Source organism: Lactuca virosa, chromosome 8 (genome assembly GCF_052849685.1).
Source record: "Lactuca virosa cultivar CGN04683 chromosome 8, Lactuca_virosa_CGN04683_v6, whole genome shotgun sequence".
Classification (NCBI taxonomy): domain Eukaryota; kingdom Viridiplantae; phylum Streptophyta; class Magnoliopsida; order Asterales; family Asteraceae; genus Lactuca; species Lactuca virosa.
The window spans coordinates 387,028,697-387,043,514 of NC_136433.1; the positions used below are offsets into that span (position 1 = coordinate 387,028,697).

General features: G+C 35.0%; 3 protein-coding genes across 3 annotated transcripts; 1 reads left to right on the plus strand and 2 right to left on the minus strand.

The window, feature by feature from the left end:
- Nucleotides 1–784: 784 nt before the first annotated feature.
- On the minus strand, nt 785–3,019 carry LOC145128705 (zinc finger (MYND type) family protein / programmed cell death 2 C-terminal domain-containing protein). The gene is made up of 10 exons (XM_079063512.1): nt 2,729–3,019; nt 2,550–2,633; nt 2,345–2,478; nt 2,142–2,239; nt 1,913–2,001; nt 1,766–1,838; nt 1,523–1,698; nt 1,376–1,446; nt 1,170–1,284; nt 785–1,070 (listed from the first exon to the last, which is right to left on the minus strand). The coding sequence occupies exons 1-10, from the start codon at nt 2,921–2,923 to the stop codon at nt 912–914; spliced, it is 1,194 nt and encodes a 397-aa protein (XP_078919638.1). The 5' UTR covers nt 2,924–3,019; the 3' UTR covers nt 785–911.
- A 3,156-nt stretch (nt 3,020–6,175) lies between these two features.
- Nucleotides 6,176–6,871, plus strand: LOC145131979 (uncharacterized). Its single transcript, XM_079066621.1, has one exon. It carries the CDS (start codon nt 6,176–6,178, stop codon nt 6,869–6,871), a length of 696 nt encoding a protein of 231 aa, XP_078922747.1.
- A 612-nt stretch (nt 6,872–7,483) lies between these two features.
- Nucleotides 7,484–13,366, minus strand: LOC145128735 (P-loop nucleoside triphosphate hydrolases superfamily protein with CH (Calponin Homology) domain-containing protein). The gene is made up of 19 exons (XM_079063539.1): nt 12,934–13,366; nt 12,421–12,587; nt 12,188–12,331; nt 11,861–12,100; nt 11,674–11,742; nt 11,519–11,587; nt 11,357–11,428; nt 11,146–11,274; nt 10,976–11,057; nt 10,777–10,872; nt 10,525–10,698; nt 10,333–10,439; nt 9,680–9,860; nt 9,410–9,569; nt 9,066–9,319; nt 8,801–8,967; nt 8,537–8,716; nt 7,983–8,452; nt 7,484–7,891 (listed from the first exon to the last, which is right to left on the minus strand). Exons 1-19 carry the CDS (start codon nt 13,049–13,051, stop codon nt 7,753–7,755), a joined length of 3,018 nt encoding a protein of 1,005 aa, XP_078919665.1. The 5' UTR covers nt 13,052–13,366; the 3' UTR covers nt 7,484–7,752.
- Nucleotides 13,367–14,818: the final 1,452 nt, after the last annotated feature.

A 14,818-nucleotide genomic window follows, 5' to 3' on the forward strand; every position in this document is an offset into this window, starting at 1 on the left:
ATAGTATTTACGTTTATTGTTTTATGATTATTAGGAGCTAACATTGCCATTACAAAGATAATTTCCTAAATAAAAGACAGTTACACCCTTATGAACGTTCTCTTATTGAGTTGACTTTGGGAGATGGAAATTACGAAGAGGTTGGTAAAATCCTTTATCCAACTAGAGTGATTTTAATGGGCCATATTGCTTTAATCTACGGGAATTTCCAGGTCAGCTCTTTCTTCATAGCATCTACATGTAATTTTACTCTTTTACCTTTTTACACATTTAAAAAAATAAGCGTTGTATTTTCACATTTTGACTGCAGGTGACGGATACACCTGGGATCCCGAGGGCATTATGGACAACATTTCTTATCCAAGAAAAACTTTCATTTGATATGTTTTTTTTCTAGGTGCATGTGCTTTTCAATATTTAAAAAGAAAAAGGATATGAACAACAATAGTGTTTTCATATGTTGTATTATTTAAATTAGTAAATTAGTTTAATGGACTCGAATAAAATGGGCCTAAAAAGCCCAAACCGTGAAACCAAACTGGAGCCAAACCGTTAGTAACGGTTTGGTTTGGTTCGGTTTTAAATTTTCAACAGTTCGGCTTTGGTTTTTGCTTGAGAAAAACTGTTACTAACGGTTTGGCTTCGGTTTGACCAAAAAACCGAAAAAAACGGACCGTGAACACCCCTAGTTCTGAGTTTTACTGGATGCAATTTAACAGATTACTGGAATCAAGGGATCAAGGGATAAACAAGATCGCATCAAAAACCTTGTGGATCCATCAAATCAAGTTTGAAATGTAGTGTAAAAGATAAACAATAAAAAGGTAAAATCAAACTGTAAAGAGAATGGAGTCCATCTGTTTCTGTTTGTATTTAATTAAATTAAATATGAGCAAAACTGAAAAGAAGAATTATGTTGATTGAGATGAGAGCTGAACCCAAGCAAATTCTTCTTGATATGCCAAACTCCCATCACAAGAAGCCTCACAAGTATACACAACAATGGTTGCCCAATCAAGGGAGTTGGTATCATTTTTAACATCCATGTAGTAAAGCAACTGTGGCAAAATCTGAACAACCAATTCATATATTTATTTGTTAATGATATGAGATCATGAAAGCCATAAACAATAAATTTTAAAAAAAAAATGTAAAGAAAAGAAGAAAACCTGAAATTCAAAAGAACGATCGCTACCACAAGAAGTACATTTAGGTATCTCATGCCTTGATGGTTGCCCACTTAACATAGGCCACAATGGTTTAGAGTCCACGTGCCTAGAATACCTGTTAAATTTTATTTTTTATGGATATTCATTTTTGATGGTTTTTTCACATTTAAAAAATGTAAATAAAAAAATAGTGGACGATTAATTACCTCAACACTTGATCGGGTGCACGAGCTATTCTTTTGCGGAAAGATTCCCAAGTCTTTGTATCACCTTCGTCCTTTATAACCAATAAAAAGAAAAGTTTTTTTTAATTATATAAAACTATAAAAGCAATAGAAGAGCATTTGTCATACCTCGTTATCAGTAGTAAGTAAAGCCTTTCGTAATTCTGGCATTTTTACATCAAATTCGGGATCATATTCAGTAATTAAAGGATTTCCATCTTCATTGGTGGTAGATTCTTCTGTGTTGAATTCAGATTCATCCTCATTGATGATCTCATATTCTGGCCATGTCACGTTGCTATCCCCTGTTTTTAAATAAATAATATGTAAATGACAAATGTACCCTTGAAAAAATAAATAAAGAGTACTAGCCTTTTGGTGTAGTGTCTTTGGATCCTTCTAATGATCTGCATTGCCCTTTATGAGCTGAACTCCAGTGAATAGTCTGCATGAAAGAAAACAAAATTCGTGAGAAATAAAGAATATTAAATTTTAGATTAATATTAAATTGTTAAGAACCTGGTGTATCTTGGAACAATAACGTGCTGTTTTGCAGTTGCTACAAATTTTATCTCCTTTCCAGATACCACACCAACTACAAAGTGGAGCTACAAAAACATAATATATATTAGCAACTGAAACGAGAAAAAAAAAAAAAGGTAATAGAATCTGTAGCAATGGGAATGTCAATTGCATATTGGAATCAATTCCTTATAGAGAATTTGAATTCAGAAGGAAATTTTAATACCTGATGTTCCTAAAGGCTTGTCACTGCCATTGTTTTTAGGTGCTTCACTGGAGTAAAACTGATTGTTGCGAGGGAGTTGGCAACGAAAGACCTTAATACTTGTCAAACAATAACAAAGTATGAAAAAAAATTGGACAAGAAGAAAGCAAAGCAATCTGGCATATCAAGAAGAATTGGATCTAAGGAATAAAAATATATTATACCTCCGAGATCCCTTGTCTGGGTGGTGTTTCCATTGCTCATGTTGGTCTTGGAGAAGGCATGACATTGAGGGGCAGATGAATACAAATAAGGTTCTATGGAATGTTGATTCCTTATCTGTGAGAGGTGCGTAAGCCTAACAAGATAAATGATTAGAAATTGTAGTGGAAGAAATAAGAATCACGAGTGGGAAAATGGTAGAAATACCTGAAGCAGGAATCGAAGAGGTTCGCCACAGATGTCACACAAATATGATTTACCAGAAGGCAAGTTAATCGGATCCAACCAAGCCTGAATCACCAATAATAAAACGAATTCAACTTGTTTTTACAAACAACTAATATTGAAAATTAATCGAAGGAAGAAGAATTAGAATGCGAAGATACAGGAGTTCCTCCAGCTTTGCTCGGGAATAGATGGCGCAGAAGTGACCATTCATGTTCCGGTTTTTCGACAAAACCTAAGCCGACGGGCGCTTCTTCTTCATCTACATCTCCATCTCCACCGTCTTCATCAATTCGCATACTGGTGAACTGAACTAAGGAATCACTATTCCCATTGTTGCTTGATTCTCTGGACATATTGGAATCAATACGTTCTGTTGAATTTCTGATTTTTCGGAAAGCAAATTTTGATTTGCACCGCTGGGTTTTTGGGAAAAAAATTAAAGAGGGTTTAGGGTTTTGCAACTGATATAACTTAAAAGAGGAAAAAAGATAAAAAATTTATTTTTTATGTTTGGTCCTCCTCGTAAAGAACTTTCAAGCCTTCACCGAATTTAAAACCGTTTTTACAAAACAGTCTTAAATGTTAACTTTGTTAGCATTTAACATCGAGTTCGTGTAATACTAGCTGGGCCAAATGGCCTTGGGCCTGTATGATATTCTCATAAAATTAACTCCAAATCCAGTTCATGATAAAGAAATTTTGCTCCAAAAAACGTACGTTATTGGCCTCACCCAATAACGTTATTTATTATTATTATTTTTACATTAGATTAAATAAAAAAAACATAAATTTTAATACAAATAAATATTTTACTAATAAAAAAAATACATTAAAAGTTTAAACTTAAAAATTCAAACCTACATTTCAAATTGAAATACATAAAAATTAAAACTTAGAAATTTAAACATATATCACTAATAAAAAAAAACTAATAAAAAAACACAAAGAAATCAAAACATAAAAATTAATCGTCGTATTTTTGGATGATATTGTGTTGAAATTTTAAAAATGTAGCTAGATTTTTCTGTTGTGGCTGTGTGTTCAAAATTTTAGATCGTTAAGTGTTATTTTTTGGTTAAGAGCTTCCTCCGTTTTTTCCTTCTTTTTTCCGAGAAAAAATAGATGTTTGTCTATTTTTTCCGAAAGTACTTCTTCAGTATTCGTTTTTTCGGATGACGATGTTGCCCGTTTCCCTTTGTCCCTTCCATGTGGTCGACGAAGGTGGACTTCCGGTGGACCCTCCCCCTCGGTGTCGTCGAAGTCGTCATTGAGGTCAATGACAAAACCCACATCTGACTCAAATGTTCCCGACCTTTTGTTGGATTTGGTGATCAATTTTGAATGTGCTTCGTATTAAGGACCCATTTTTGGACCGTCATGACAAATTAGCCACATTTTTTTGGAGGTCGAACGGTTTACCGTCGTTGCCAAACTAGTATTGGTAGCACACGGTTGATAAAAATATTGAAATCGTTGCTACAATTTTTGTGCATATTTTTAAGATTTTCAAATATGTCATTAAATTCGATGCAAGTGGCTCGTAGTTCACATCATTTTCCATTGATTGCACTCTACGTCTGATATGGGGGTTTTCCTAATTCCACGTGAAAGTTGTCTAAAACATGATTCCAAAAACTTTGTCCCGATTGCATGTTGTCGGTTTGGTTATCTTCCGATATGAACATCTAAACTTTCACTAACACCGCATCCTCTTCTTCGGTCCAACCCGAGTATATTTTTTTTTTACTATTTTCTTTCTTTTGTCTTCTTCTAGGTGGTGGTTGACGATGATGACGACGAAAGGGTCCAAGAAACTCGAGGTTTGTAGGTTGAGATTGAGAAAATGAGACTCGAGTTTGAGGTTGAGATGGTAGTGCTTAAAATTATTGAGGTTAAGATGGTTGTGTTTGACTTTGTTAAGGTTCAGAAGGTTGTTGAAAAGCTTGGAATTAGGAATAATTGAATTGTTGTGGTATAGGTTGTTTGAAATAGTTTGGGGTATTGATGGTTGGTGAATAAATGTTGTTGAGTTGGGGATGTTCACATTTAAATGTAAATAACAACATGTGAGTATGGATCATTTGGAGTTTTAGGGTGTTTGGAGTTATTTCGATTTAGATCCATAATTTGAAGAAAATATAAGGATATAGAAAGAAATTGATGTGTTTGTGGTGTGAATGTGTATATAATATTTGGTATTTATAGGTAAAAGGTGGTATGGTTTAAACATAAAAATTAAATAATTCTTTTTAATACATCAACAGATATATAACAACGGTTGACTTGGTTGTCGTTTTGAGCCAACCAATCACATTCTTCCTGAACTTCCGTGAAGCTAGCCAAACCACAACACATTTACGCCCCTTTGGGTCGATGTTCACGTGTGGGAAAGTCCGCCATGTCGGCTTTGACACGTAAGAACACCCTCCATATCGGGCAGCCTTAGTTTGCATATTTTGACCGCCAAAAATATATAACAGACAATTATAGTATTTTGGTTTGATTTATGAAGGATGTCAATGACGATGGCTAGGGATGAGCATCAGTTTGAACCAAACTGAGAACCGATTTAGTAGAAAATGGAGAACCGGGAACCGGTTCTGGTTCAGTTTTGTTTAACAAGTGTGTTCTTTAGGGATGTCTTCGGTCTGGACCAGCCGAACCTGACCAAGAACCGGTTCGGTTCAGCTCTGTTCTACCCAAGTTTCGGTTCCGAATTTTTTTCGGTCCGGTCCGATTATATCCGATTAACAATGTTTATGGACCATCTTTATAAATCATTCAGAAGATTACGCGCAAAAAAATAAGATAATTATGAAACCAACATCATATTCTTGTTAATTGGCAAAAATAAAGTAGTGAAATTGTCAAAGTAAAGATGAAACCATGGTATAGCCTTTTTTGAACGGATCAAATGCTTTATATTAAAAAGCTAGCAAGTAACTAGTAAAAAAATAAAACAGAGGAAATTACATAACGGGGTTTTTTGACCACATAGTCTGAACTATACTTTCGAGAATTCGAGGCCTAAAAAATATAAAGTGTAAAAAATGCTAGTCCAATAACATAAAGAAAATTAGCCCAATAGCTCAAATGCATTGTGAGTTTGTGGCCCAAGTTGTTTATTAAGCTTTTAACCCAATTGACCCACATACCCACCCATTACCCAATATCCATTGACAGTCAAAGAAAAGAAGCAGGAAATCGATCCACTGCTGAAAAGAAAAAAAAATCGGCACTTCAGCACCTTCTGTGAAAGCTGTGAACGAGAAAAAAAAATCGGTCTCCGCCTTCCTGCCTCCCTTCAATCGATTACAACCAAGTTAGCAAGGCATAAGTATTTCGATTTTGCTTGGATTGGCTTGACACTCCTTTCAAACCTACAAATACAATGAAACAAGTAAGTATTGATAATTTTAGGCTTATGAAATTAATCAAATTAGTTGTTTTTTTGTTGAAATTTCTTATTGTTTAGGTGAAATTAGTAGTTCTTAACCTTGAAATTACTTGTTTACTTGTATCTTGTTAGAATGTTAGATACTTAGATTGTTAACCTTGAAATTATTCAAATTAGTTTCTTTTCCATTGAGTTTTTTAATAATTGGATGGCTTATTTGTTTGATATTGAATTGTTACACCTCACGAACGTATTGTCAAAGCATCTTCAAAAAAAAGATCAAGATATTTTAGAAGCGACTTCTTTGGTTAAAGAGACAATGGACGCATTGAAGTCTTTGAGAGACACGGGGTTTGCTAAACTTTTATCGAAGGTATTCTCTTTTTGTCAAAAACATGATATTAATATTGTGGAGATGACGGAAAATTATGTCACATCAAGAGGCCGTAAGACTAAAGTTACTAATCAATTTCATTTTGAAGTTGAAATTTTCAACACCGTTATGGATATGCAAATTATAGAATCCGGGAACCGATTTAGTGAACTTAGCACCCAATTACTAGAATACATGGGGGCTTTGAGTCTTTGTTATTCATTTGCTAAATTTGAAAAAACAAAGTTGTTAAAGTTGAGTGAGTTATACAAAAAAGATTTTGATGATGCGGAGAGGATACAACTTGATGGTGAACTTGAAATATATTATCACGCTTTACATAAAGATGACCGGTTCACTAGTTTGCAAGGAATTTCCGACATTTCTCGTTTGATGGTGGAAACGGGAAAACATCGGTCTTATCCTATGGTTTATAGGTTGTTGAAGTTGGTTTTGGCTTTACCCGTTGCAAACGCAACAGTCGAAAGATGTTTTTTCAGCGATGAAGTTGTTGAAGACGGATTTGCGTAACAAAATAGGTGATGATTTTTTGAACGATGTCATGATTTCTTATATTGAAAAAGAAGCACTTATGAAAGTGAAGATCGAAGATGTAATGGGTTGGTTTCAAAAAATATGTACCCGTAAATGTGAAATTTAAATATTAAGATGTAATGGATGGGTTTGATGTATTAGTACTTTTAATTTTTTTTTTTTATGTTATTATATTCGGACGAAAAAAAATTATGTCACTGCTATGACAACTTTCTGTGTCCGCCACCGCAAACAACGCCTTAGTTTAATTCTATAAAAGGATCTCAGAACTTTCTAATTTACTTCGTTAACAATTTTGACTTTTGAGACAATATAACTATTAAATATTTTAATTTCTTTTTAATATAATATCCCTTATATTGTTAAAATTAGAATCTAGTAGTTTGATCGGCTTAACAGTTTTTATAAAGCACAGAACCAGAAGTTAACGAAAATCACCAACTTTTCTTTAACAGAAACCGAACCACATTGCAATTTGCACATGTAACCATTTTCTTCAATTTGATTCTTGATTCGTTTTGATTTCATCTTGATTACAAATTCCAAACCAAACCAAATCACATTGACAAATTATAGGGTTCTTCAACATTGACAAGAAAAGTATCGCATGAATTATAGGGTTCTATTTTATGTCCAAAACCACTGTAGCAAACAGATACAAGCAACTGGTATAATTGCCCCATTTACAACAACTGTTTCACTTTCACAGTTCATTAAAGCCCAATAAAAAAAACAAAAAAAAAAAAAACGTGGTTAAGCCCTCTCATCACTCTCACTCACTCTCTATGTGGGAAAAAAAATCAAAAAAATCAAAGAAATCGGAACTGTTACTTTACTTACGGACTTACCCCCTTTGACTACTTTCTTGTCCCAGCCTTCCTTTTCATTTCAGCACCGGCGACAGCTCCCTGCCTCCCACCTCGCTGCGGAGCCTGAGCCTGAGCCTGACCGGTCGGTTTCCGCGACGGAGACGGCCCAAGTCTCGGAATCATTGACCTACAATACAATACACAACCACGAATGTTTGACTTGTTAGAAACAGACGTTGTGGTTAAGAATAAAATTTACTAAAAAATTAACAAAGTACCTGAGATCTGGGCTCTTTGTTGGTTTTCCGTTGGAATTATTAAGCCTTGAGACGGTGGAATTGGGCAAGTTCGAGAGTTTTGAATGATTGAACTGCCAAAGAAGATCCGGCTCAGATGAGTCGCTGGTGGCGGCGTCCAGTTCATGTTCATCGGCACCATCAGTAGTCGCGATCTCAAAACCATTTACACCTTGGAATCCGATATTATAAGATTGGTAAAGTCCACCGTTATTTTCTGCTTCCCAACATCGTGCTGCTGCTGCTGCTGCTGCTGCAGCTGCGTCTTGCTTGTTAACCATGACTTTATCAACCCAGTCAGCAGACCCCATCATGTCTCTATCATCTTCTTCTCCATATGTCGTCTCACAAGGGCTACTGCTTATTACTGGAGGCCATGGAGGTGAGTTTGCCAACAGTTCATCCAAATCGAAGCTTTGTGTCTTCTGCCTCGACCTACTTTTTTTATCCATCTATAAAGATACAAATCCATCCACTTTCAGATTCATAAAATGATTCTTTAATCTTATTGTGTTTCGTTACAACTCATTGATTACCTCAAAGCTGGGTACTACGACATCTGTTTGTGGTTTTCTACGAGCCTTGGGTTCAGTGTAGGAATCTCCGTTTAAGTAAGGAGGAGAACGTGATGATAGCTGCTTGCCACCTGGACTTCCAGATACTTTCTGTTCCTGATCCCCTTCCTTCTTTGCAAGAGCCGCCTTAAGATTTGCAATCTGACGTGGAAAATAGTTTAAATATATAAACTCCATAAAAAAAAAAAAAAAAAAAAAAAAAAGGTTGAGAAAATGTGATTTTACCTGTTCTTTGAGGTCTTTCACATCTGAAGTAGTATCTTTATGTACTTGAGCAGCACCGAGTTCAACAGTTGCAACTCGCTCAGCAAACTTAAGTGTACTAAGTGTTTCACCAACAGCATTCAATTCGGGGCTTATGTGAACAAACATCAATGTCTTTGCTTGTCCTCCTGGACCAAATTTTATAATTTAAATTTGGGAATGAAAGCTTTATTCATAAAGATGATGTTTTGTTTTGTTTTGTTTTGTTTTGTTTTGTTTTGCGTACCAAGTGAATCTTGAAGTAATTGCGTGAGTTTGCTGTTTCTGTAAGGCACATGTGCGTTCTTTTGAGCAAGTGAAGAAATGACATCGCCTAATGCTGAAAGAGATTTATTGATATGTTGTGCCTCTTTTAATCTATCTCCAGCCACTTCAGATTTGTCTACTCTTTCACTTCCTGCTAAATCAACCAAATGCATACAACCACGTAGAACAGCTCCAGATGTTAGGTCTCTCCCTTGGACATGTACAGTCAAACAGCTGCAATTAATCAAAATTTTAAATAATCAGATTAATATAATACTTATTACATATAATACTTTTGTGTGTATATTGGTTAAAATAGCAAACCTGTGAGAGCGACTACTACGGTCATTTAGAGCAGTTGCACCAACAACACGATTTTTGTGCCCTAATTTCATCAGATCAATGACATCATACATTGATGCCACGTGGACCAGGCTAGCATCTGGAACATTGAATCCATTCTGTGAATTGTTACGAATTTCTAATGTAATATCAGATTAAGGAACCCGAAAATGAAAATGTTTATTATTATTATTTAATTTCGGTGCAAACATTTCATTTAATGAGATGAGAAAATTTATTGAATGAAAGGATATCTTTTGTTTAAACCCTCAGTAACGAGGAGATCCCGAACTTGCTCGTTATAAATCTCAATCATTTGAACAGAGACATCGTATTGAAGGGTATCCTTCCTTTGTTCAGCAATAAAAAACAAGTCACTCAATGCTCGATAGTTGACTCCTTGACTTGTCTCTGTAAGATCCTTTGGTCCAGTCTGGATGAATAGCAAACAAAAGGATTATAAATATTTGAGTAAATTACACGAATTGTCCCTATGGTTTGGGGTAATTTGCACGTTTGGTCCCTAACTTATTTTTTTAACTCGGAAGGTCCCTACAATTTGTTTTTGTTGCGCGCTTGTTCCCTGTCTTACCTAAAACCCTTGATTTTTTAATTTATTTAAATAAAGTGGGGTAGATAAGGTAAGGCGAGGTGGAAGTGGGGTTGAGGGTATGTTTATTTAAATAAATTAAAAAATCAAGGGCAAAATAGTCTTTTTAGGTAAGATAGGGACCAAGCGCGCAACAAAAACAAACTGTAGGGACCTTCCAAGTTAAAAAAATAAGTTAGGGACCAAACATGCAAATTACCCCAAACCATAGGGACCATTCGTGTAATTTACTCTAAATATTTTGCATGAGATACAATCTTGTACTATAATTTATAGAAATTAGAAAGTATGTTACCATTGTATGTGTTTTTCCGGATCCTGTTTGACCATATGCAAAGATACAGACATTGTAACCATCGAGAACAGATCGAATTAAGGGTCGAGTATCTGCAAACACCTCAGCTGCAAAAAGTATATAGCAAATAATTAATTACAAAAAAAAAAATGTAGAATTGAGAGACCAATAGAAGAAGGAAGATCTACAAACCTTGGGTTGATGAGGGACCAAATACTTTGTTGAAGTTAAATGATCGAGATCCTTTTCCGTATTTTGCAGGGGTATTAATGGTAATTGTTCCTTCTTCAATGCTATCCACGACACTCTTGAAATCCGAGCGTCCTCCTAAGGAGGGTCTCACCCGACAATAAACTCTAATATTTCCTATTTAAAGAAAATAAATCAGTTAAATGAAAAGTAGGTCATATAAGCAAAACACATTCAAGAAACTGGCAATGTCACCTTTAAGATCTTGGACCTGATTATATAGCTTTCGGTTTTCCTCAAGAACTCTATGATACCCTGAAGCAGCACTAGCTAGACCATGAATATGCAGACCTAAAACAACAAGATTTTAGAATGATGATAGAATGGAAAAAAGAGAGAGAGAGAGAGAGAGAGAGAGAGAGAGAGAGAGAGAGGAAATTGTTGAAAAATCTACCAAGATTCTGAATCTCCTCATGGAATTTCATTTGCATGAACTGCATCCCAGCTTTTGTGATTGTAAGAGTTTGTTTCAGCTCCTGTGAAACCAAGAGATGCCAAGAATTTTATCAAAAGTTTACATAATAAAAGTGATAGAATCTGCATTACAATATATATAGATCATACCTTGATATCTCTTTCCTGCCCATCAAAAGCCGTTTGTAGTTTCAGCTGTTTTCTTTTCGTTTCTTCATCAGAGATCGAGTTCTTATGAAGATTTTGATCTTTCGCAAGCTTTTTGTCTTCTGTCTTGAACTTTATTGAGAAAAGAAAAGAAAATGTCAAATTTTGATATTCACACCACATAGAAGACAGATAAAAGATATAATCTGATCACCTTTATATCATCAGAAGTAGTTTTTAAAAGAGTCCTGTTTCCATTAGGGATATCTTTAGCAGCTGCGAGTTTCTGGTGATCAAGAATATACAAAATGTCAAGCAAGTATGATTGATTGTAAGACAACTTTGCAGTAATTATAACATATCTAAGAAGCTTTACCAATTCAACTTGACTAGTGATACGATTCTCAAACTCTTCCATGACCTTACTTAGCACAGATTCTACAAGCTGCAAAAGCAGAATAGTATCATAGAAAACATGAGAAATCAGTTGCTGTGGTGACACAAACTTGCAAAGCACTAAATTACACTTACCATGGGAACCTCATCAGGTTTTTTATCCAATAGAACTGCACGGACAAGCATGTTTAATGATGAATTAGGCTGCATTGAAGATTACAGTAAGTATCAAGAATGTCCATTTGATTATGATTAAAAAAGAAGAAGCAAAACTAATAACAAGGGTAGGGGAGAGGAGGGAGAGAAGGAATAGATTGTCTACCATTTTGTTATTCTCAGTTTCAACTGATTGAGCATTTGTGGATGTTTCAGGCATTGACATATTCCTTGAGTAGTTTTTGAATGGTTCTGAGTTTGAGTTTTTGCGTATGAAGTTCTTGCCAGATGTGATGGTTTTCACATTTCCACCAAATTTCCAAGACCCATTGCCACCTGTTTGTTTCCACTCACTGTAGGATTTGAGTGCTAGAATACAATTCACGATTTTAGATGATTTGCCTCCCTGAAATTTTGTACAAGATTGACAGTGTCATGAGCAAGCATATACTTGAAATGTAATCTCATATCAATTCCCAGAAAGAAAACCTACCTGTTCCAAGTCAGATGGTTCAAAGGTAGGGAGTCCCATTTGTCCTACAGCCACCAGAAAGTTTCTCACGTTTTCAAAACACTGATATATAGATAAAGCTGCTCCATCAGGCACAGCAACTGAATCACATGGACTTTCAACCACCTGTAATGATCAAGCTTGGTATCAACTTCAAGAATCATAGAAGATGAAATTATCATGGAATGGTTATGAAGACGCAAACGGAGAATGACCTTAGGCACAGCTCCTGGATCAACCTTATTGATCACCAAACATAGAAGTAGTCCACTTCTTAAAGCAAGCCTAAATTCTTCCTCAGAAGGCTGTGCAGGCAACTCTCTTGCCCCAACAACTCCAATCATTTTTCTCAGCCAAGCAGCGGCTTCATACCTTCTCGTTGCTGTAATCCAAAGGTGAAGTCGTTAGTAGCCAATTTTTCAAAATTAAATGTAATACATTGGAATTCGCAATCGTTAGAAATCAGATCCTAGATAATGTTTAGGATGAGATCACTTAGGTCCTAAGCTACAATCTACTCCACCCCTGATTGTGTGCTCAAATTCAAAAATAAATTGATCTAGTATTTTTTTTACCTAAATTCTCTTTCATACAAGCATTATGTAATTTCGAAAACATATTTACGTCTGGTTTATTCACAAAAAAATTACGTGAAGAACCAGAATTCAGAATTAACACGATCAAGAATTTAGTTGCAGGAAGAAAAAAAAAAGATAGGTTACACATACCAGCCTCCTCAGCTCTACGAGAATCCAAATCCAGATCTCGAGGTCGATTATCATGCTGTTGAAGAACATCTTCCATCACAGATGCTACCGAAAACGACAATGGACCCTCGGCTGCCATCCTCAAGCGACTTCAGTTTTCAAAATTCAATCCAGCGACATCAAATTGTGTCTTAAACGACCGAAATTGGAGCAGATAGGCTTGTTGAATTCAGTAGAACTGGTAGGGTTTAGCAGCGAAGATCGGAATGGAACAAAAAAGATAGACAAATCATGTGTATATAAATTATATATAAAGTGTTACAGAGAGAGATGGAGATAGAGAGAAGAAAATGGTGGGGTTGTGAAGCTTGCTTGCTCTCTAATACAGAGCTACAACAACATTCGCCATTTTTGCTTTTTCTCGCTGTCTCTCTGCTTTATACGCAGATGCTTCTTGCTAAAAATATTTTTCATTTCGCTTTGAATACAAACCCGCTTATTCCCGTACCTCGTTCCGAGCCTCATGGCCTGATTCCTAACTTAAATCTTACAAACCTGGTCCAGCCGTCCTAAACCACTTAATAATTAAAACTTAATACTATTGAACAAAAATATATTTTTGAAATGCCATAAAAATATCACAATACGTAATGATATTTAATAATAATAATAATAATAATAATAATAATAATAATAATAATAAGAGAGAGACCAACTTTTGGTACTAGCTTGCAATGGAGATGTTAAACGTGAAATACCAAAAGTGGTCATCAACCATTTAAGGTGCTTTTTCTTGATCTTTTACCATTATATTTTCAATTTCCATCTCGGGGACTTTTTCAAACTCAATCCCCTATAAATTACATTTCACGTATCAAATTAACCAAAAAAAAAATTACTTAATAGATTCAAACACAATCCTGACATATCTTTTTATTTTGTATATATTTTGTTGATATATGTTATGTTGGCCTTAAAATCAAATGTTGCTTGAATACCAAGTTTGAATCACAACAAGATTCGACTTATATATGAGCTTGAAGTGTTAGAACATCATATTTCCATCTTGTCGCGGTTGATAAATTGACTAATGTCATTAGTCGGATTTAATTTGGTCCATATTGTTGGATAGTTTGTCACCTTCATGAATCATTTGTTTCTTGTAGCATTGAGGATATTTATGGCGATCTAAATTTGTTCAATCTCAATATAACAATCAATCCTTATTGTCGTTCTATATGTCCCTACTCCTATTCTCTTGAATCTATGGTTAAGTAGAAAATTAACCAATAAGATGAAATATATCTCCAAACACATCAGTAAGCTTCGAAAATCCAGTATGATGATTAATTCACTTTTACTAAGATGATAAATAATATCAAGGTAAATTTTGTTTTGATATTCTAATACATCTAGCATGGTCACTCTTAAAACTAACTACATTAATCAATTTCACAATCAAGAGGTTATGTTTTAATTGATCGACCATATATATACAATCTCATGTTGATACGTTAAACAATAAGAAAAAGGAACGAAGAAAAGTAGGGACTCAAGAATTCAAATATGATAATCGAGAACTAAAGATCATCAAATGAAGAGTATAGATTTTGAATGAAAGTGATAACTGATGAGTTACTTAAATGAAGATATATAGGTTCTTACCAGGTTTGTAAGTATAACACTTGCCTTTTGTTGTCACATGTATTCTAAGATCTAGAGCATGGTGTCTCAGGTGTGTTACAAGGTATGACAGTGTTAATAGAATACGCAAATTTGGTGGAATAACAATTTATACGAAATGTAATTTTTTTAAGATATATTAAAAACGATGTCAATGGGGCCTAACTGGACGGGGGAAACCTCCTACAACCCACGCCCCAGAATCCTTCATTCCCCTCCCTCA